Source organism: Poecilia reticulata, linkage group LG10 (assembly GCF_000633615.1).
Source record: "Poecilia reticulata strain Guanapo linkage group LG10, Guppy_female_1.0+MT, whole genome shotgun sequence".
NCBI classification, from domain to species: domain Eukaryota; kingdom Metazoa; phylum Chordata; class Actinopteri; order Cyprinodontiformes; family Poeciliidae; genus Poecilia; species Poecilia reticulata.
This window is the reverse complement of record NC_024340.1, coordinates 16,840,764-16,865,181: the sequence shown is the minus strand read 5'-3', so window position 1 is coordinate 16,865,181 and position 24,418 is coordinate 16,840,764. Positions and strand designations below refer to the sequence as shown.

At 38.5% G+C, this 24,418-nt stretch overlaps 2 protein-coding genes across 5 annotated transcripts in view; one reads left to right on the top strand and one right to left on the bottom strand.

The window, feature by feature from the left end:
- The window catches only part of tnmd (tenomodulin), a 155,308-nt gene that overhangs the window by 102,249 nt on the left and 28,641 nt on the right, over positions 1-24,418 (top strand). The window lies entirely within an intron of this gene.
- Positions 3,040-24,418, bottom strand: part of elf1 (E74-like ETS transcription factor 1) — a 66,053-nt gene continuing 44,674 nt past the window's right edge. For 3 of the 4 annotated variants that reach the window (XM_008420596.2, XM_008420599.2, XM_008420598.2), the window contains 8 exons: positions 21,546-21,849; positions 12,841-13,015; positions 11,838-11,942; positions 9,574-9,735; positions 9,371-9,454; positions 7,178-7,370; positions 6,632-6,961; positions 3,040-5,635 (listed from right to left, as the gene is read on the bottom strand). In XM_008420596.2, the coding sequence (XP_008418818.1) occupies positions 4,828-5,635; positions 6,632-6,961; positions 7,178-7,370; positions 9,371-9,454; positions 9,574-9,735; positions 11,838-11,942; positions 12,841-13,015; positions 21,546-21,614 (1,926 nt within the window). In that variant the 5' untranslated portion in view covers positions 21,615-21,849 and the 3' untranslated portion in view covers positions 3,040-4,827. Of the gene's footprint in view, positions 5,636-6,631; positions 6,962-7,177; positions 7,371-9,370; positions 9,455-9,573; positions 9,736-11,837; positions 11,943-12,840; positions 13,016-13,546; positions 13,767-21,545; positions 21,850-24,418 lie in introns of those variants that run through there. The other variant, XM_008420600.2, reaches the window with a different exon arrangement.

Genomic DNA, 24,418 nt, shown 5'->3' with positions numbered 1-24,418 from the left:
TACTCCCATAGCATACTCCCATAGCATACTGCCATAGCATGCTCCCATAGCATACTCCCATAGCATACTCCCATAGCATACTCCCATAGCATACTCCACTCCAGGGGCCACCAACGCGGTGCCCGCGGGCCCCTTGTCAGTCGCCCGCCGGGCAAGTTCTAAAAATAGCCATTCTCATTAGGGAGCATTGCCAAATAAATTATGTAATATTTTTACATTGAAGTAGTAAAATTTGTTTATATTCAGAATTTTAAAAAAAAGCTAATTATAAAAAAAATGTAAAATGTAAATTTGTATGCATAAATGTTATCGGAGGGCAGCAGCGCCTGCTTCTCGCTCTCTGCTGACCTTAGAGTGGGAGCAGCTCTAAGGTCTTTATTTTTTTTTTAACTTGAAGTAAAAAAAAAAATTACAATTCTGAAATTTTAATTATCGAACCCTCTTTACAATTAACAAAATTGTGGAGAAAAAAATATATATATTATGCGTCAAAACATCTTGTACGTAGCGCACATTTGAGTCTGTGGGGGTCAAAGGGCACCCAAAGCTTAAATCTTATTGGTCAGTTYGCTTTTGTTTATTTGGCGGCTCGGCGCTTTTTCTGTAAGCTAACACTGAATGAGCGGAGTTTGAACCTCCCGCAGTTCTAGAAGTGGTTCGGATTCCGGTTGAGCTTTTTACCGTGTTCGGTTCTGACGGGTCGCCGGTTATGAGCTTTTTGATGTTTCCCGAACCGGACAGTTAGCGGGTCACCCGTTAGCTGACATCTGCCGCTCCTACTTAGCGTCGCGCTAACACTGTGTGTTAAACAATTTAATCTAGTTGAAACGTTTTCCAAGAGTAAAAACTAAGCAAACAATGTTGCTTCACCTTCTTCTCCTCTGCACGTCTGACACCTGAACCTGGATCAACATCCTCCTCTTTCCGTGGATCACAGGTCGGCTCCGCTTCCATGTACTTATTAGTATCGTTTGTGTTAAAAAGGCTTCGCTGCTTTAGTGGTTTAAGTTTGCGCTGGTTTTGTGCGACGCGCACATGATGCGCATTGGAGAGATGCGCACTTACAGGTCAGGTGCAGGGATAGTTTTGTGCTACCTTATAATCTGTCGGACATTTTTTCCTCTGCACAATTTGTTAATAATAAAGAGGGATGATAAAAATATACAATAACTTTTCTATTTTTTTATTTAAAGGAAAATCTCACAGTGCGTCCAGCAGCTGCAGTAATCCAGACTGTCAGTCACTTGTGGGAAATTTAGAATCACACAGAAAAGCTAAGAAAGGGAATCAAACTTAAAACTGAACTAAGAGCTTCTTATCACGTAATAGCAATTAACCATAGCTGCCATGGTAATAATTACTGATAACTATTGTGAATAGTCCCTAACATTAATATTATTAGACGGCATGTAATCATATGTATTATTGTTATAAAGGCTGAGCCAAGAAAAGTAGCCCTTCGTGTTGCTCTGGACCCCTGAAGTAGCTCCCAGGTTCAAAAAGGTTGGTGACCCCTGGTCCACTCCCACTACTTCTTGTCCTCTTCTTCGGTTTCGCCAGTTGGTCACGTGACGCATACTGACGTGAATTTTTTTTTCCCCATTGCAGTTTTTGTAAACATATCTAGCCAAAACCCACCTCACCTTAGCAAAAACGTGTTTTTTTTTTCGAAATTGGATTGTTTCCATTAAGTGAATACATTTTTGTAATTTCAATTTTCGCAATGTTATGGTTAATGGAAATTGGCTCAGAGCCTACTGTAAGCAATTAATCAAGTTAAACATAAATACATTTAGGGGAAAAAAACATGTTTCAAACGTGTGCGTTTTATTTATATTATTTGTCTATTCTTAGACTAAACCTCTTAAAGCGAAATCAGCCACTATAGACCCAGGCAGGTCAGAACCTGAGACGGGAAAGAACAATACAGCCATGGACACTTTCACACACATAAACACATTAACATGCTGAAAAAGAATCTGTGTAACCTTTTCTTTCACCAAACAGAGACTTAGTACACACACACACACACACACATTTCACTATGCAAGCTGTGCTGACAGACGCGGCTGTCTTCAGCTGCGGGCATGTCACATGCTAATGTATTCAACCACCCACAGCAACTGGAGAAGCAGCAGTGCTCTTAAGTACAGTCCAATCAGTCTCCGGACTGCTAATGGCTCCAATCCAGTTTCCTACAGCAGCTTTTACTTTCTCTTTTTAAACACCATGCGATCAAATGTCCCCCGAAGCTGCAGCGGCCCGACAGTACCACTGAGCTTTCACGGCAGAAACGGTTTCATTATGTCGACAGTGGAAACCGATGGACTAGCTAACCGCTATGTGTTGTATCCGAGTTTAAAGCTGTAGTAACTTTTATAAGCAACGGGGCTTTTGTTTGTTTGTTACATATTATTGAAAATGTTATGAGACGTGTGAAAACTGAGCTACTACTGCTGCTATCTTAAGAAATGCGCCGCTCACGTTCAAAACCAGCCAATCAGAGCCAGGAAGCAGGTCTTTTCGCTATCCTCGAGAAAACCGTTTATCTGCCGTCATGCTAACTAGCTTTAGCATTCACAACATGCTGTGCTAGCTGCTGCCCTCATGAGATTTTGATTGATAAGGTTAATACCCAGCCCTTGCCTCTGATTGGTTGTTTCTAGTTAGCACTGAGAGGCTGAGGAGCTCTAGTTTTTTTCTGATTGTCATACATGTGACAGTAGCTGCATTTCTATAGCAAATTTTCACAAAACGTTAATATTTCGCTATTAAAAAAAAAAAAAACTATTGATAAGACCGAAAAGCCAAAACATGAAAATTACAAGTTTTTTTTATGCAAACGACATTTTCATTAAGCAAATTTATTTTCAATATGTCAAATTGTGCAATTATGCGTTTGTTGGAAATGCAGCTAGTTTCGTATATAAATATAAAATATAGTTTTTATTATAAAGTTACATCCTGTTTTAGTGACATTTCTCAGATTTCAATCATTTTTAAAATTACTTCTCTTGCAGAAAATAAAACAGCAGCAAATAATGTAGAGAGATTTTCTTTTTAATTAGCATATTGACTTTTTCTTAAAAATCTAGTCTAAGTTCAGCATAAAAGGAGGCCAATGACAACCCAAGACAACAGAAGCAACAAAACAAAATGCAGTGGACATACCTCAACAATTCACAGACAACAGTGCTTTAGGAAAAAAAATAAAAGACAGGATATAAGAATACATATGAAGATAATCCTAACAAAGTCAGATTTTAATGCAAATATAACCCAGTGTATTTGTTGATTGTCGAAACATTTTTGTGCCAGCGTGTTTTACATTCAGAGTGCCTGCAGGATGTGGACCTCTTTGGTTCTGGTGAGTTTGTAAAGCAGACGATGGAGGTCAGGTAGTCCCGAGTTTTCCTCGCTCTGCGGCTCGGCCCGACCCGGAAAAAACAGCCGATTGGGCCGCGATGCGACTCGGGATCAATATGGCTTCATCCCCAACAGAAACAAGGGAGTTCTTAACCAAACAGGACAGAAAAACAAGAAGAAGGCACAAACTTCCTCTGACCAGAGACACAGAAAAAGGAGAAAAAAGTCGGGGATTTTTTTGTTCCTAACAAATGTAGAAACTTTAGATTCTAAGCAGAAAATCAGTATTGACTGATACACTTGATACTCTGTGTAATATAAAATCCAATAGTTCTGAAAGCACAGCCTCGACTGTTGGAAAAAGGAGAGAGGTATATCCGCTGAAAAGAGGGAACAAAAAGCTCATTCAGTAAATGTTTAACAGATATTCACAGCAGCAGAATAATGATGCCGCGCTGAGCATTCAAGACCAGAAATTAAAAAAAAACTAAACAAAGCTGATTATATCGAAAGCTATACAAAAAGAAAAAAAAGCCATTTAGGCTTCCTGCATCTTCTTTTTCATCTTCCCTCAGGTTTACACGTAAAAATAAAACGAATGTGCCTTTTCTTTACAGAATTTAGGAATTAATAAAATAAATAAATTTGTTGTGGCCTTAAAATTCAATCTCAATTGCATATTATACGTCTACATACAGTATATATATATTTATTTATAAATTCATATATATATTGTTTTACATAAACAGGACTTGAACCGTGGAGCATCAGAGGGAGAAATGGAAATAAATCACTTTTATTCTGCTTTTCTTGCTGTGCCCTCCGGTCTGCAGCTCCACACAGAAAAATGCCCTTTTACATGTTAACAGTGTTTTAATCTCAGGGCTGACAGAGAGTAGATGCACACCTACTCTGTCTGTTTCAAAATAAATGAACATTAACTTCCTTGTCTTTAAAATAAACAGTAATTCTCTCTGCAAACATCTCATAAGGCACTCTTTACTTAAACTTGCGTCCCTTCTTGTTGCACCGTTTGGCATTCAGTCCTGGTTTTTGGTTTGTTGTCCTCCGACAGCGTTAGTCCGATGAGATGCAAAGGTTAGAAAATAAAAACAAAAACTTGACTGGCACATTTTTCATCGTAGACACTGATCCCACGTTTGGATTTGTGGGATTTTTTTTATCTACACGGAATAATCCTTGTTGTGAAAGCTAACTTCTTAAAAAACAACAAAATGCTAATCGCTCCCTAGATTTTTTGAAATTAGGCACATGGTCACATAACATGTGAGTAAACAATAAATCCTGAGGCTGAACTGACCGACTTTTAAGAGCAACATGCTGCAAGTTCCCTCACTTCTGATGTTGGAATCAGACCGTTGTGGTAGGAAAAGGAAAATATCGAGTCTGTGGTCAAAATAATTTCGATTTCTTTGTGTGTTTTGAAAGAGTCCCGCGGCCCTAAGCCTCTGCAGGCTCACTTTTAATCTGGATAAAGTTTGCAGGCAGCTGGACGGAGAGCGGCAGCTCCTGCAGGGTTTTGACGCCCGGCTCTGGCTGCAGGGACATTTCCCCGCGCACCTCCAGCTCCTCCACCGGGGTCAAGCCCTCGCCGGGGCTGCTGCTCTGGGAGTAACGTCCGTTCATTAAAGGTTCGCTCGCCGGCGCCTGGGGTTGGCTTTGACTGGTATCGATGATCACAGTCCTGTACTGCAGCGCCGCCTCGCCGGCCTCCATCTCCTCCTTGTCGAACGTGTGCGCCGCCAGCGACGGGTCGCCGTTCACCATCGACTGGAAGTAGCTGGAGTCCAGCATCTCCTCTTTGACCTGCAGCGCCGACAGATCGCTGGACTTCAGCACCGTGGCGATGACGGTGCCCGGCTGCTGCGCCACCATGGCGTGCCCGCCGCTGGTGTTGATGGTGACGAGGCGGGGCAGGCCGTTGAGGCCCGAGCCGGCGGAGCTGATGACTCCTGGAGGGGAGGAGCAGTAGGAGACCGAGGAGGAAATGGTGGAAGAGCCCAGATTGGTGACCAGGAGCTGCTGCGGGAGGCCGTCCTGCAGGCCGGCGGCGCCGCCGGCGAGAGACGCCGTCTGAATGGTGAGCACGTCTTTTCCCCCCGCAGCGGCGGAGGGAACGGTGTGGAGGATGACCCGAGGAGGCGAGGAGTGGCAGGAGTCGCCGTTAGCCAGAACGGTGAGGGGAACCGACTGGAGGGAGCCGGAGGAGGTCAGAACCATCGGTAACGACACGGGACTGCTGATGGTCCTGAGGAGACAAAATGATTAAAGCTCAGTTTTTATCTGGGTTTTTTTCTCTACAGCCATGAAAAATATGAGGACAAACTTTAAAATCTGACAGCAAAGAATGCAGCTAAAAAAATACCTGACTAATCAATACAGTGAAAGGTTTATCTGTTCTTTAGTTTTTAGATTATTCAATTAAATTTGAATTTAAATTTGACCCAGGTGAAGCCAAAACTGAAGCTGTGCCCCTGAAATAAGACATTTTAAATCATCTTTCATCTGCTTATTCTGAGCCTTTTATCCACTTTTAAAATTAAAATATAAATCCTGATGAATAACCAAGGTGAATATTCAGCCTACATCTTTGGAAACATGGATATCTATATTTACTTTTATTAAACCCTACTGAGAAATGCAGCCAGTGCATCACAGGAAGTCCTGTCCTCACCACTACTGTAACAAACAACACAGATATCTCCACTGTATGAATTATTATTCTGTTCTCCGTTTCCTAACTGCTGAGCTTTTCCAACCTGCAAAATATCACAGGAAAGATGAAGCGTTCATGATGCAGGCAGTGGAGTCCAAACAAAGCAACACAAAACAAACCCAACGTTAAAACTACAGAGAGAGAAACAGAAGTTACAAAACTACGACTGACTGAGCATTTTGTACTCAGTTGGAAAATTAAAACAAGTTAACTGAGCAGGAGTTTTTATTTGGAATGGATTTTAATTGTTTCGTCCAAAGTTCACTTCTTCCACTGTGGTTTAAACAATTTAAAAAATAAAATGAATTATAAATTCTCTGAAAGCTAAACTGTCCTTCAAAATAAAGGTTTAGTTGCGACCAAAAGACCAGACTGAAGATTTTTATCGTCTAGTTTTTGGTAGACAGAGAAAAACGATAAATGATGCCGATGTTAATGACTGAGCTTGTTTTAATTCATCCAGTGATTAACTGATTTATTGATTATTGACCCGGGCCTGTGTGTCCGGTCGGCGCGCGGCTCTCCTACCTGACGTCGTGAACGCCGTGCGCCTGGTTCTCCTGTAAAACATGGAGCAGCTGCTCCGCCGGACCTCCGTCCGCCTCCCGGTACAGACATTCATCTCTGGGCTCTTTCTTCATCGGCTTCAGCGACACGTGCTGCGCCCTGCCGTGGCCTTTGGACCCCCCGCGGACCACGCCCCGCCCGTTGGAGGCCCTCTGGCTCTCGTAGCCAGCGTTGGCGTCAGACCCCGCCTCCTCGTCGTCGATCACCACCAGGTCGGAGGGCATCTCTTTGAACTGGTAGACCAGCCGCTGCCCCTCCACTTTGGCCAGGATGCCTCTCTGATAGTAGTACCTGGGGGAGGAAGTAGGCGAGAGTCCGTTCAACCAATTATTGACATTATCGCGATTAAAGTTTAACGGCTCTCATAAAAATTTAAGCCGCCGTTCCAGAGTGTTAATAAGAACATATCAGTGGAAATGGTGTCTTCAAGGTTAAATGCTGGATGAGAGCTGGTGTGCATGATAATGTCACATTGGCAGACGTGGCTCATTGGTATTCTGCGCTCACCTGAGAGCCCTCCCCATGGTCTCATAGTTCATGTCGGGCTTGTTCTTGTGCTTGCCCCAAAGCTTTGAAACAGCCTTGGAGTCCACCAGCTTAAAGATGCCTTTTTCACGCTGCGTCCACTTGATGTATTTGGGACAGGTGTTTTTATCCTGCAGCAAAGCCAGGAGGAATTCCCACAGGTAGATGGTGTTGCCTGCAAATTAAGGAGGCTAATTTCAGTCCATGGTTACAACATGCAGGCACAGATTTCAATCAGTGCTGGTGTTTATTCTGTCCTTTATTTAGATCGGGGGCGTCAAACTCATTTTCATTTTGGCAATATCAAAGACCTGAATGTTCTTAAAGGGCCGGTTGTGCCAGAATGTATTGATAAACTGATAAAATTTCAATAAATAGCTGTTTCACCATTCAATAGGTGATTCTTAAAATTAAATAATGAACATCTTTCCACACTGATCAGTCCCGCCAGGATTTTGTGGTTTTTTTGCAATCAGATTCACAGATTTTGTGGTGCTAATTTAGAAATAATTGTAAGGAATTTTTACGATATTTGAGATAATTTACGACATTAAATGTGACTTTTAATTAATTACCTTATCGATCACAGAGTATAACTTGACATCAAGTAAAGCTGAGGTACAAGTCACTTGATTTTGACCAATTTTGAAAAAAACAAATTGCAGTAAAATTGTTGATTTTGTGTGAATTATGCATATTTGTGAAAAACTGAAGGGACTTTTTGAAGTGGAGTCTGGAGCGCCTCATAAAAAGCTACAGCGGCCAGATTTGGCCTCGAGTTTGGTCCATGTGATTTAGACAATCAAATAAAAACATTCTGCAGCTTGTTTGTTTTTTTGTGATCAAATTAGTTTTTTGTCTTTAAAAGAATTGCACATTACGTGTGGAATATGAATTCATAAGCCTGTTTACATGTCAATATAACTGCATAACAATAAACAAAACAAAAAAAGAAAAAAAACAGATGCATTAAAGCTTTTTTTTACATATATACTGTAAACATTAAAATACATAAATAAATAAATACTAAATATATAAATATAAACATTTTATTGCATAAATACAACAACAGCATTTCTTCAGTGCATGCTTGATTATTATCATTTGAAAGGACGAATCTGCAGCTAAAAATATTTCCTTTCTGTTTGACTTATCAATACCATGAAGGGTTGATCTGTTCATTATTTCTTCAATTATCAGTAATCACAGCGATTGGTAATTACCGATTACCGATCTATGCACTGCAAAAACAAAATCTCACCAAGTATTTCTAGTGCAAATGTCTTAATACCTTGAAATAAAAGAAAACTGACTTACAAGTAACTTTTCAGCAAGAAACACGTTTTAAGTCAATCATTTCTTAATATTGATGAAAACGTATTAAGTTTATTTCACTTATGTACCAGTGGAAATAGTGATTTTTCATCAATATTATGTAATTACTGACTTAATATAATCTCTTGCGTCTTTCTGAAAAGTTACTTATAAATTATCTTATCTTTTTTTAAGTGTACTAAGATATCTGAACAAGAAACTAAACCAAAAATACTTTGTGTTTCTGAAGAGAAGTTCATGATTATTTCACAACTAAACCGATTAATTGCTTCAGCCCCAATTTATCTGGTTTGTATATAGAAACCACAGAGTTGCAGGAGAAATTATTATCTTTTCTTCCCGTTGTTGTTGTGACAGGGATTTGTCTGCATGTGGGCCTGGGAAGGGAATTAATTATAAAACTCGGATGTAGATTCCTCTAATTTGCCAGACGTTGGCGGCCGGCAGCGTTTAAAAACAGCAGCACTCCCAGAAGTCACCTGAATCCCCGACTACGTGACAGAGTGATGCATTCGTGTGCGGCTGAACCAGACGTCCCAAACCCCTTCCCCCCTTTTGTGTCGTTATGGACGGCCCAAACAAAGCGGCGCTGCCCCTGCATCTATCAGTAAAGCATCAGCGTGCCCTCCAGCATGCAATCACTCCTGTTTCCCAGAGAAACACAACACCACCCGATCCCCTCATCCATTAACTCGCTCAGATTCAACCCAGATGGACTGCAGGGGCCGAGGGCAGCTGGTCGCCCGCTCCACAGGAGGAATCGGAGCGATCACAGGAGGAGGAGAGACCTTGATTTTTATTGGCTCGTTACAGAAAAGTGGACTAGTTGGTGAGGCTTACCTTTGCCCTCTTTGCTCTTCTTCCTGAGTGGCAAGTTAGGGGTTGTGATTGGAGAGCAGGGACGCACCACCCGGGGCTTTCGCACTGATTCAACGCGGGAAACAGCATGTTAGAAGGTCAAAGGCCACAACAAAATCATGTAATCACCTTCTACTCTAAACTGTTGCAACAAATTAACTTAACTAGAGAAAAAAAGGCGTTACCTTTGGTTTTTTTCTGAGGTTTTAAGGGAATCTTATGAGAAATCTCATCCATGGAGGATGTGTCTTCGTCCAGAGACATGTCCAGGGCAACGTTGTCCATTTGGTCTGGCCTGAGTGGAGCGTACGTCATCTCTGACTCCAGCAGATGGTTGTAGGTGTGAACTGCACAAACAGCAACAAAGCACAAGAATTACACCTTGTTTTACATAAAGCAGAGAAATAAATTAATTGCTGTAGTCTATTGTAGTAGTCGAGTAATCTACTGATGATTGAGTCATTAATCGTTTTCTCTAGTAGCTACTTAAGATAGTAAAAGAAACCTGTGCTAGTAAAGAAACAATTAAGTTCCTTTTTTTTAAAATTTACTGAACATTACTTTCAGTCTGATGTTCGAAGTATGAAAAAGATTTTTTATAAAATTGATATTTCTAATTATCTTTTATTATTTTTTTCCACATCATTACTCTTGATTAGAAAGCAACAAAACAGAGCTGGAAGATAATAAGCAGGAGCTAAAACAGGGGAAAGTTATGCTACAAAGAGCTGAAACAATTCTTGATGATTCGATTGTTAAAATTCCTGAGAAAATTATCTGCCTCAAAGCTTCGTTAAATTATGTTTTGTTATTTAGCAAGCCGTGTTCTGGCCGGGTGATTGATTATGTTGCGCAACACTCTCACTTTTGCCTCCGAGTTGTTGCTAAGTGCTAGCAACATAGCGCATTGTGGCGGTCCAGCTGTCATTTATGTTTTTATGTACGACATAGGAGCCAAATCCCATCGCTAACATGAACACAAAAGCTACAATTGGCTGGGCAAAGAGTTCATCTATTAAAGTGACTGAAGATGAAGACATGAACTAAAAACTGGTTTCTAGACATTTTTTATAAGTGTCTTTGTAAGTTTACTGATTTATTATTAATTTTAATATAATTTCAGATTTTTGTATCATTTTTGTCCAGGTTAACTTAAAAAGGAGCCATTATCGTTACAGGCTAAGTAATTGTAGGGATGTGCAAATATGAAAAATTGGCCCGATGCTGCTTTCCAATATTAACACTGCTGTTATGGTAGAATTTACCAATATTTTACTTTATCACAGTTTTTTATTTGATTACTTGATGAATCGTAAGAATAATCGATGGAATAATCATTTACGGCAGCCCTAAAAGAGAGTAAAGTCTGGTTTGGAAGTATTTTAAACACATTTTTAAATAATTGTGTGGTTTACTTCAGGTTTGGGCCTTTACAGTTAATTTGTCACGTTGGATTTTTTTTAGGGCCGATCTAAACTCTAATGTTTCCAGTGTTGCACCATCGCTATTGTGAAACACCCATTTCAGGGTTTCCCCCAGTGTATTATAAGCCTGGCGGCCTGCCATGCTTTACTAGCCCCGCCGCCAGGCTAAGCGTTGCTGTTTACGTTTCTAGGAAAATAAATAAATAATAATAAATAAAAAAAATCAAATCATTTTTTCTTTTTTTTTTCTTTTTAAAAGCCGGGCTGCAAGCGTCTCTTTATCTTTTAGCATTTCACTAGCAGAGCAGATTTATTCCTAAAGGACAGATTTATAGTTTATGCATTTAAAGCCAGCAGCACGTGGAACAATCACACAGCTGGCGCCTCTGCGCTTTGCCTCGCGCGCTGCCGCTGCTTTACTTCAGCGCGGATCGCGCGCACCTCCTTTCACTCAAACTGGACACAGGCTGACCTGTATGGATATTTACATCAACTTACTGTGAGGAATTATGATCCTATGGAGAACTCTAGGGAAGAGTTTAAAATCCGCCGTGTTAGCTCTGGTTGCGCAGCTCTATTTGAACCGCAGGAATAACTTGTAGTGAATTCAGAGGTCGCGTTGTGGAGCGGTGAGAATGATTTATCTTTGTGAACGAACAATTATATGCGGTGTTTACATCTCAACGCGCTGCCCAGCGTGTGGCTCTGTGTAGTGGCGCAACTACACATTATTCAGGTGGATGCGAAAACATAAATCATTTTGTTTTGCAACACACGCAGAGAGGTGTCCCTTACTTGACGACGCATCTTCCTCCATAGCTGCTAATAGCTCTTAGCATTCATCAACAGTTCAATGGTGAAAGTGAGAGCGTTGTGCAACACAAATAATTATCCGGTCAGAACAAATGGCGCTAAACAGTAAAACATAATCTAGCGAAGCTTCGATAACTTCTATTTCAAAACTTGAAGTACTCGAATCATTCAATGAATCGTTACAGCCCTAAAATAAACACAAATGAACTCACTCATTCGCTTCTCATCCAAAATATTATTTGGAGACTCCATGTTCAGCAGAGCTGCTGCAGCTTCGTTTGTCTCCATGCTGTCATCGGCTCGGGAAACTCTCGTTTCTGTCCATCAAAAGACAAAAATGCATCAAAATAACATGTTGGCAACATAACTGGAAGCTTCATATGAAATAAATAAGTCTGTCACAATACAAAATTTTTTCTGGACAATAAATTACCCCAGTAATTATTGTGATAAATTAGAATATTGTTGTTTTAATACCTTTTTCATTTCAAGTAATTATGGCAAAATAAAGTTCTTCCTCTCAATAAACAAACTTTCATTTTTGTATATAACAAAGGAAATGGAAGATTTTTTACATTTCCAAAATAAAACATGACAACCAAAAGCAATAAATAAGACAGATTACAAAGTCTGTAAACAAAATTTTTATTTAAAATATATTACTCATCAGAATAGAAATTATTGAGTTAATTTTAATTAAATTAAAACTGCAAAAGGTTTAGAAATAATTGTGTTAGATTAGTTCCAGTAATAGTGTTGAACACAAAATCTAGACACTTTTATATAGAGCTGTAAAAAGGTTCAACCTGTCGCAGATTTTCTCTAGTTTTTTCAAATTTAAGTGTTTCATCAATGATGATCAAATATAGTTTAATATCACTGAAAAATAACCCAAATAAATACAAATGAACATTTTCAAACGAGGATTTAATGTATTAAGTGGAATACGGTACCAAAACCAAAACAACCTTGTTAAATTGTGAATAAAATGTGATTAATCACAGAAGAAGGCTTCAGTTTTCCAAATCATACCGAGGCCTGATAAATGCTAGACATGTAGATTTAAGAGACCACTCAAGTAGAACCTGACTTGCAACATGAAGTAGGAAAACAACAAAATAAAAAGCTGCAAGTTACGAAATTTGACTATAGCTGAGAAACATCGTTGACATCTATCAGTCTATGTGAAATGTTTCCAAAGTGTGGTGTCTTTACCTGAGAGGTCCACTCCTTCTGAAAGGATGGACGGTCCCTCCACCACGCTGAGACTCGTGTCCACCATGATGCCGTTAGTCACCTCGTCCGACTCGAGGCCTGAGTAGACCTGCAGCAGGTCGGTGGTGGGCACCTGCTCCACGATCACGGCTGGGAATACTGACGGGTCGTCCAACTGCGCAGAGAAAACACACGTGTGCATAAGACATGAGGAATTATAACACAGGAGATTCTGCTGGGGCTCTTGGACATGCATGTGAATTAAAAGGTTAAAAACATACAGTAATTCCTTCACTATGGTTTATTAATGAAACATAACATCGGTTTAATGTTCTAACTAGGGATGCAAGTTATTAATTACTTCATAGGGCTAACTTTGAATTGAATTTAAAAAACTTACAACATTATTTTTGTATCATTTCTATTAAATACTGACTGAATAATGAAAAAAATGTGGTCTTCCCCACATTATTAAAATTAGAACAATTTATAAAAAATAACAAAACAATGTAATGTAATCTTAGAATGCTGAATAGAAATGCAAAAAATAAGAAATGGAATACTAGAAACATTAATTCATCCTTAGAGAGATGTTCATATAAAAGTAATGTCTGTGGCTGCTCTTAAAATAATATTAAAACGTTGCACCATGACAGTCCTAAAAATCAACCGGGTTTATTGAAATCATGTTTCTGGGTTAGCTCACCTTCGTAACACATCATTTTTAGCACTTTGCAAGTAATTTTTGAAATAGAAGTTGACGTTGCTCCGTAATGTAGCTCGCCTACTTGAGCGCTTTTAAAGTGAAATTTAAAGATTGTCGAGTGTTTATATTTCAGAACAGAACCGCATAAAGTGTATTTTTCACCCCAGAACGGACTCTGTTTTGACCGTTTATCTTCCTCGTTCTGGTGTGGCTCCGCCATCTTGGCTTTCGTACCAACGGCTCTGCTTAAGGATGACCAGTAGCGCCCCCTGCTGGATGGAGGCCAAACTACACCATTAAAGGTCTAAACTTAATCGATTTGAGCTCATTTTAATCCAATAAACTATTAATCGGGAATTAATCTTCAACTAATTGTTTGGATCCCTAGTTCTAAACCAATCTGGCCTCTTTTATTGCGCAGTAAGACGTTGTGGATTCATACTCAGCCTGAGCTAATGTGGAGGCACGCAGCATGGAAGAGAGCTCATTTCTGTGGCGTTGAAGCGGCCCGCTGGGACGTTGTGAAGAAGACGGGAACCAGCTGTCTGATCTGGCCTACTTCTCCTGAGAACCTAATCTTATGCCCAGAAATTATATAAACCCAAATGAATGTTAATGAATCAGATATGAATTGCAGGCGAGCACCTTCTTCACCACGCTCTGGGAATTCTAACCTCGCCGTCTCATTTCGGGCTTAGCGAGGCCTGATGCGCGGAGGAGCGGAGGGACCGGGGGAATTGGCGGAGGGTGGGCCGAACCGTAGAGCTACATCTGCGGAGACAAGCACCGTCTGAGAGCTCCTCCAGCGGGGATCGTGTCAAGCCGGGCAGCCACCGGGCGGCTGGTTGGTGAGGGCAAAGTAACTCCATTCTTTAATTAAGGGAGTCATGTTCTGCTCTAAATGTGAAAGATGTGCTTTGAAGAGCACGAAAAGATAATATTATAAACTGAATTATGTATTATTATTATTATTATTACTAGTCGCAACTAGCCCTGTCACAATATATTTTGCTGGACGATAAATTGTCCCTGAAATTATCGCAATAAACAATAATATTGTTGTTTTTAAACCATTTTCTAGTGATATATCAGTAATCGCCCTCTTGAATATTAATAAACTTTAATTTTCTAAATAAGACTCAACACTGGACCTGGAACATATTTTAAATATCCAACTTAAAACATCACAACCAAAAACAATACATAAAACCAAAGTAACCAAAAACAATACATAAAACCAATGTAGCTCGCCTACATGAGCGCTTTTAAAGTGAAAATTAAAAGATTTTCACTTATGCCCAGAAATTATATAAACTATATACAAATTATATAGTTTATAATTATATAACAGAAAGAATAAATAAAGTCTCTGTCTGAGCAAAATAATTGCCTTTCAAAAAATATTAATCATCAGAATGTACATTATTGAGATAATTTTAATTGATCTCAATAATTGTTTTACTGCAGCAGGCATACATAACAGAATATTTTATTCTCCATTTGAGTATTTACATTTATGTAGCTCTGCATTTGGTTATTTACTTATTTATTACATATTATTGTTTAAAACTTTATTTTAAACTTAGCTGTTAATGGTTTTAATAAGAATTTTATTACCTATGTCTATTTTATCTTTATTGACAACTTTAGCAAATATTGTATAATGTTTTTTATATATAAACCATCTTACTCACAATGGAAGTACTTTTATTTTTTCATTTAACCATTTATGTTCATTTAGTTATGCATTTGACTATTTACTTATTACATATTATTTAAAACTTTGTTTTAAGATTATCTACCAATGGTTTAAATATGTACTCTATTATTTGCGTCCATTTTTGTTTTACTTATTGACAAACTTTAGCAAATATTTTATAGAATAATTTTATTATTTCTTTGAGTTTAAGGTAAAAACAATTTTAGTCAGAATTTTTGTCTTATTTCCATTTGTTTTCTTAGTTTATTATTTAATCTTTTAGGCTTTTTGTTTGTTTGTTTTGGTTTTATTGTTTCTGTTTTAATATAAACATATTTTGTAGATATAAAGGAAGAGCTAATCTGAGAAATGAGCCAAAAACGCCCAGCAGATGGCAGCAGAGTACACTTTAAATCTCAGCTGAAATTTAAAGTTTGAATACCAACTTCTTTGTTTTTATTCAGTGTCCAAAAGATTGTGAAACAAACTATTAAAAATAAAATAATCCCACCCACATGGCCAAGCACAAACTGATTTTTAAGAGATCACTGGACCGAAAGCTCTCGCTTTAAACACAGAGAACACAGAGCATCTGCTCTTCTAGCTTGCATAGATGTGATTTTTCTTTTTTACATTTTCAGCCACTCAGTGAAGATCAATAAAAAGCAACATTCCTGCAGTGATGGGTCGGTTTAAGAGAGACACACAGACAAAAAGGTGCTGTGGGAGCTGTGGGAATAAAGGCGTATCTGTGTCTTTTTACACAAGTGTTCATTGTTGGCTGGGACCTCGGGGGCAGACCAGGTGTCCAGCCTTGAGCTGAGGGAGGAGGCAGGAATGGTGGCATCCCACTGCATGCCTGTACACTCGTTTCTGCTACTGGTTAACCAGGAAGCTAACAGACCGGCTCATTGTTAGCGGTTTGAAATGTTTAGCAGGTATTTCACCAATGATTTTTAATAGTTACTGTAAAAAATAATGACGTCAACCATAACTTGGAGGATTAAAAACAAGCATGTTTTTGCTCTGACTGCAGTTCCAGTCAGAAATGTTTTCCATTAATGGGAATCTTTGTCTCCATCATAGCCAGACGTTGAGGCTGCCACATTTTCCTGGGCTGACTTAACTCATGTTTTCTGTCCTTGAGCGAGATAAAGATGTGTTTTGCCTACTGGTCCAGAGACAGCAGCTCATCTACCACCTCCTCCCGTCAAAATCCCACAACATTTCGCTGACGGAGCATGAAAACGTGTAGAGCTGCCGTCTCTGCACGTTGTTTTGATCCTAAATGTTTTCCTTTCCTGTTGCATCTCTGGCCTCACCAGTTTGAAAAGACATGAAGAAAGCACAAAGGTTTCGGCTAAAATGGTTTGTGCTGAACATAATTCACATTTTAATTGCTCCTTCCTCTTTAATGGCCTGAATGCTGTTTCTAGTAGAGGGAACAGCAGTGATAAATATCAGGCTGATTTGCATTTCTGAGTTCCCCATTTTGCCTTTGAAAGCAGCAGCATCTGAGCAGGCCGTTTCCCTCCCCACACCCCTCTCTCTTCTGCTTTACCTGCCCCGACACAATGGATTTCAACTGCCTGAAGCTTTCAATATCCTCATTGTGAAATTTGGAGCAGTTCTGGAGCCGCCCATTCTCAAAAGTCAGAACATTTTGTAAACTCTCCAGCTGGTCCCGGAGGCTAAAGCTAGCAGTTATGAGATCAAGATCATAGAGGGCATGTACAGTCTTAAGAAAACTTTACTTTTTTTTACTTAAACTTAATGATTTTTGAAAAAATTTGAAATACTAAAATGTTAGCATTTAATATGATTGCTACATTTCCTCGCTACTTTTCCCGTGCAAAGAATCCTTAGCTTCTGAGAGTTGATGAAAGCTAATGGAAGGAAGCGTGATGATGATTTAGAAGGTCACATGGAAATGTTAGCATAAACTGCTATAATGCTTTTGAGATTTGTAAGTTTTAAAATGATAAAATTCTGCTTAGCTTCTAGCTTCTGCCAAGCTAGCTGTTAGCTTCACTCTCAAAGACAAGCTAACATGGAGCTATTGTCAAAGAAAATGTGAAAAATCCATGAAGAACAAAGTGAGCAGCTGTGACATTGGGAGGTCAAGTCTTCAGATTTAATCCCACCGTTACCGCACTGCATGTCCTGTCGCCTAGCAACCACAACGCTAAACACAAGCTAGTAAAAATGGAGCTTGAAATCTTGCTATTTTGTTATTTATTTGATCCTTTTTAATTAAGTAACTTATTCTACAGAAATTGTTTAAAGAGCCTAACAACACAATGTGAAAATTAAGTTTTTAATGTTTGTATTATGTTTTAATATACTTATATGACAAAGGATGTAGCGACTGAATTTGGACATATACGTCCAGTGATGGTAATAAAATGACGGTTGATGTTTAAGGCTGTCCTAATACATACAACACATGAGACGTGAAAATGGGTTAACAAGAATTTAATTTTTTGGGTTCTACTCACAATCTACATTTTTATTTTATTTTTTTTCTTGTTTTTATTCACAAATAGAAGAAGACGTTTTTGGGAAACTGAGGCTTTGCAATGCAAAAATTTACTTTTTGAGAAAATAAAGAGAAAAACAAGCTTCAAACTATAGGCAGCCATGTTGGATTTGGTCAGACATATTGTGGTTCTCTCTAAATCAGCTCCAGTGGTTTAGTGATTGCTTACCATCAGTTTTGGATCAGAATAAAGTGAGCTCATTTTCTCTGAATTAAAGGCTTTTATTATTTTAACCCACCAGTCCAGGTGCTCTTAGAAACAACTCTCTGTTTTAAAACATCTGTTTGCTGAGATATCAACATACATACTATGATTTGTGTAGGCAAACTGTCTCCTTCCACTATAATCCTCCACAAATCTCAGAATAAACCAGTAGGAGGATCAAACATTTCCAGCTATGGACTACCAAGGCTTCCAACTTCAGGCAAAACCAAACCGGCTCCGGTGATAACTGACGAAGAAAAGCCTTATAAAACGTTCCCACTGTGTAAAATCAGTAGTTTGTGCAGCAAATACACCTTAAATAAAGTCCACAGTCATTAGAAACAGTGAAAAAGCTCTTTAGCTCACATAATTCTCACTTGAGTTACAGATATGTTTTATCAGTCACTTTGCTAAAGCGTCCAAAATGCTGCCAGATAACGAAAACTTATTTAATGCTTCTGAAATCAGTAATTGTTCCCAGCAAGTTGGAAAGTCAAAGTTTCTTTCTTACTTCAAGATTAGAGTCTAGAACAAGTTAATTTAAAGATTTTAGCTCTAAGTGAATTAAAAGTAAGTTACCTCAGTAATTCCCTTACCTAATAAGATATTTAGTTTTTTTTATCAAACAAGTTAAGAAAGAAAATGTGACTTGAACTGATATTTTATAGCATAGTAATCAAAAAACCACTGAAATTACTTTTTAAAACTGAAACATTGTTTGAATATTTACTGTCTATGAGAAATTGAGCTTGTAATTATATAATAAACAAACTGGGTCACATGTTTGGTGAATTTACCTAAGTCAAAAATCAATTCCTAAAACAGAAAACAACACAACAAACGCCGCTGCGGTGCTTTTAAAGACAAGAGGGAGGGAAAAACTATTTTAAAAAATCAGCAATGGATTAATTTAGGACTTAAGATGGAAAATATGGGCATATTTAAAACTTTTAAAGGTCTGATTATTAATCTTATAACTTCTTAAGAGCCTGCAGAAATCCCTACTAAAGCACACACCTTCATATTAACACAATAGCTTTAACCAACGTTACCAGACGCAAAACTAACACTTTGACTTTACTTCAGTCACAAATATTGCGATATTTTAATATTTACTAAATCTTGCTACATCCCTACTTAACATAAAATCTCTTTGAGCATCAAGAAAAATAAGATGAAAACCGTTGAAGATGACAGAAGCTGAAATTCGTCACATGCCGAGTCTGGAGAGGCTATTCATTGACTTCCACATCCAATATAGCAGAGCTAATCATTGCAGAAGCTGCGATTTCACTCAGCTGTAATGAGTTTATTGTGGTTTTAAAACCATCATCCAAAGCCAAATCCCACCGGAAAGAGGTGGATTCTGATGCTTTACCATGACTTGCTGAAAAAGAGCTACGGCGCTTGCACAACAGGCTGAGTGGGCGCTACCAACAACAGAGCTGTCGCAATGGAACAATGTGGGACCTTTTAGGTGAATTATTGCGTCTCTTCCAAGCAGCGACATAACTGGTCCGTCAGGTTGGGCCTGACGCGGCGCTATTCAGGGATCCAGTAACAACTTGTCACTCTAGATGAACATACGCAGATACTGGTGCACATAAACACTCGTTTCGCTAACAAACAAGCCTGCTCCACAGGATCCAGCGTCTGCTGAGGGGAGGAGATAACCGATGCAGCTCATCGCTCCAATGACAACACACACAGGCGCTAATACAGTATGTGTCAGGTAAATGCAACGGCAACCTTTGTGCTGCAACCATGTTCAGGTTGACGCCCCACTCCGGCTGCCGCCCACGCTCAACGCAACCCAACTCTGCTGCAGGTTTCTCCATTTCTGCTCCCAGCAGCAGCCTCCGCCGCCTTCCAGAGCAAGGCTGCTGCAGTCCGCTAAAGCTAACGAAAACGATGATTAATGGGGAAAAACAGGAGCTAACTGGAGCGACTCCATGTGTTTGTAAAACTAAAACACACTGAAGTTATAGATATTATATCCTTTGTGTTTATGAATCTATTTATTAGCCTTTCGAACTGATGGAGACGAGCAGTTTTACATCAGGCATCTGCAAAATAAGGTGCTACTTATGCTGGTCTGCAAGATGGCGACAGGAAAAGCTGGGAGAAAACGCAGCTGGTTGTAAAACAATAACTGAAAACTGAATCAGCTGCTGAGCATTCGATCAATGTAACGTCATCACCATAAAAGACTTTCAACTTTTTTAATTCTGCACCTAAAAATTAATAGCAGAATTAAAAATTTTTAGTTAAACCAAAATAAAATAATAAAAAAAATAGGTTTAATTTTTGGTTAAACCTAAAAATTAATAACATTTTTAGGCTGCAGTAGTAGTTTTGGTATGAAAGAACTAAAATTACAACTGCAACTAAATAATTGATCCCCTTTTAAATTATTTAAAAATATTTAAAAATGAAGTGTCTAGTCACAGACAAATTTAAAGCAAGCAGCAAGGCTATTGTAAAAAGAAAGTGGGCATGGAGGAGAAATTTTCTGCCTAATTACTCACAAACTTACAAGAAAAAACTTGTTTTCTCCCTTTCTGTCAAAAACTGGATGACTAAAGTTTTCAGTCTGATTTGTCTCAGCTAGTCTTTTATTTGTTTACAGAGACTTTATTTGTTGTTTTGTTTATTTATTTTCAACATTTAAAATGTTTTCCAGATCCAGTTCATTAGAACTTAAAGTTTATTCATCTTTGAGAAAATGTCTGTGCGTTATTATGCCATTATTAGCATTATATTACATGAAAATGGTCACAAAACAACAACTTTATCGTTCATCGCAATCAGTTCAGGGACAATTTATCATCCAGCAAAACTTGATATGATGACAGGATTCACTGCAACCAAACTCCAGTGTTTTGTATAGGATTTTTATCTGACACAAAGAAAAAAGTTACAATTAAAACTCTGCACGTTATTATTTAGCCCTCTTTAGAATCAGGTGCAACAAACTGCCTTCACCTGATTAGTAAATAGAGTCCACCTGTCTAATTTAATCTCAGTATTAATCCAGCTGTTTGTCAGATGCATGATGCTGAAACGATTATGAAACAACAATTATGAAATAAACATTTTCTTAATTTTTATTGTTTCTAGAAGGAATAAACAATGGATTGAGTTTTTAAAAAAGGGAACAGCTGTGAAAAAGATTCACCTTCTGGCAGGTAAACGGCTTTCATTCACATATCCAGGTGTTAAAAATCTCGACCCAAATCCAAATTACAATCTGTGAAGTGAAAGTTGATACACTATCGACTATTTTACAAAAAAGTGGGCAAAACTTCTGTATTTTTATTAGTTGCAGCAACTTTTCCACTGGCAAAAAAGTGTAAATAACTAAAACTTGTATTTTTTCCTTTTACTACCCGACTCTGGCTAACTTTCTGTTGATCCGTCACCAGGAATCTCAGTGAAATACATTGAAGTTGTGGAAAAAAGCAAAATATTTTGGGTGAAACAGATGAATGATCAAGTTTGTACTCCAAACAAATCTTCAAAAAGCTTCAAGTGCCGAGTCATTCATGGAAAATACCTGATTCATCTCATCTATCCCGTTGGAAAATTCAAACACCAGTTCGCTGGGCTGTACTGCAGTCGTCATGGCAGAGGAGTTCAGAGGGCGGGGACCAGGCTAAAATGTCCCCACTGTGATGATCGCTCCTCCTCCTGCTCCTCCTCTTTCTGCTGCTTCCCCTCAGTAAATAGCCTCTGTGTCTTCCTGTTTTCTGATGCGGCGCGGCTCGAGCTGAATGTGAGAGAGAGTCGAGGTTTCACTGGAGAGCCTCGTCCCTCTCTGACACAGAGGCCAGACCCCGCTGCGCCTGGCGCATCTACACCTGCACACAGAAAAAACACGGGAGGGCAAAGGTCAGCAATGATGGCAGATCAGTCAAATATCACCAAGAAACAAGAGGCCGGTACAAGCTTAGCGTTAAGAAGGGGGTGAGGAGGGACAAACGTATCTGGGTTATGTCTATTTTTTTTTTATCTGTGACGCTGCAAAGCCACATCCTTCACAGAAAGAAAAATAAAATCACTGATTCCTGTGTGATAAGATGCTTAAACTACGCAGATGGAGTGAAAGATCTTCACCAAAAAGCTTCACGCCTCCTCATGAAAACAGATGTTACACTAAAACAGTCACCTGAATCCAAATATAACTTTATGGAAGCAACAAAGACTATAAATACACTGTAAAAACACAATATCTAACAGAGTAATTTTGGTTTAGTTTATTGTGCAAATATCTCAGTTCATTTGAAATAAGACCAAACTAACTTTTTAGAAATATGTAGAAGCTAACATGAGAAAATATCTCGTTATAAGTGAAATAATCTGCCAATCGAACTAGAACTTTTTCATCAATATTAAGGAATTATTGACTTAAAACAAGCTCCTACATCTTCCTTAACAGTTACTTGTAATTTTCTTTTGTCTTAATTCAAGTGTACTAAGATATTTGCACTATTAAGTACACCAGAAGTTACTGGTGTTTTTGCAGTGTAGTAAACTGAGTCATTTAAAGTGACAGTCAGAAAACATTGCGGCACATTGAGCTTTCTAGCTCAATGTGCCGCTGTACAGAAGTAACAGGAAGGATGAACAGCTGCTCTGGTTTAGTCGTTTGAGCTCTAAACCTGTTAAATCTCAGAATAAATGTAAAGATCTGCCTAAAAACAACTTTTTTAGTAATGCTAGTGATGCTACCTGGGTTAATTGCTAATATAGGATGCTACAGACAGCTCAAAGGTGACTTATTATGCTTCTCTGAACAGGTTAGGATGGGTTTATGGGCTAAAACCATTCTTAGATAATGACATTTTAGTCTGGTCAGTTCTGTCCATTTTGGGGCATCTTGTCACTTAAAATCCTGATAAGCTGCTGCTTCCATGACCCCCAGCTCAACGTTCACATTCGCACATGAAAATCACTGCAAACAGATGAACAATTATACAACCGTACGCATTTAAAAAGCAGAAGTGGAGCCTCCTGCACAACCAACAGGAACACAGCAAGTTGTTTCTGGATCATAAGTCAACAACAAAATGTTTGTCTTTTGAAGCGCATACAGCAGTAAATCCAGCTAACCAAATGTTCTGGAACTCAGCTTGGGTTGCTAGGTAACGGGCTGGGGTTGCTAGGTAACGGGGCATCAAAAAACATTAAGTTATTGCCAAAAAACGGGTAAGTGTTCTTTTTTTAAAGCAGCAGCTGTGTTTTTAGAAGCAGTTGAGACCCGAATGAAAGTACAAAAACATACAAAATGTGAATTTTCCATAATATGTTCCCATTTAAAATGTAAACTGTAAATCTTTTACACAAACTCAGAGCAGGAAGGCTTGAAAATAGATGTATTTATTTTATCATGTCCTTTTCATTTTACAAAAAAAAAAAAAAGAAGTCCAGCATCAACAGACTCAAGAGCTTCGATTTAATCACAGTTGACTTTTATTTCATGATTGTGTGACTCTGACGGCGAGGGGCTCTGGATCGTAAGGCTCAGGTTCTGATAGTCTGACCACATGAGAGGGGCACCGATCGGTCCGGTGAAGCCTCACCCGGACCAATCGGTGCCATCAGAGCCGACCCTCTGGGAACGACCCAGACTGGGAGGGAAACATTACACTGGGAGGGTGAGAGCGGCAATGCCTCAACACATTTTTACTCAAGAAAAAGTAAAAATTAGCCATCAAAGAAATGATTCAGGAGTGAGAACCCATTTGGAAAAAAGTCTACTTATGTACTGAATAAGTGATCAATCATTTAATATTAAAAATTACATCATCAGACGGACCAAAATGTAAAGATAAGTGGAAATGTTGGTATTTATACGAAAATAATATAATTTTATATTTTTGTTACAAAATCAGGCAAAATAAACGAAATCAGTTTCTTTGAATATTAAACTTTGACACAAACTGCAGGTGTGCGTCTTTATCTGGTGAATTTCTGGTTAAAACATGTTTGGTTTTCATACAACAGGTAAAAAAAAAACAGAAATTTTACTCAAGAGTAGAGATACTACATAAATAATAAAATTACTCTCAGATAAAAGTAAAAAGTACAGAATAACAAAAATATTCCTAAAAGTAATTTTTTTCCAAAGAGTTACTCAAGTAAGCGTAACTAGTTAATACGACTTGTACAACTTTATATTTTGTATATATTTAATATATTATTTCTCTCTATCTTATTCTTTTTCTTTCTTTTATCTTGTTTGTGTTTTTTAAATTTAAAAGGAAACCAGGTCAGGTGAAACGTCACCATGCAGTGGGGATAGTTGTGGCCGATATGAATATTTTGTGATAACTGACAGTAGATCCAGAAACTGTACTCCAGTAAGAGAAGCGATACTTCAAAATAAAATGACTCAAGTAAAAAGTACAGTTAGACCTGAAACTATAA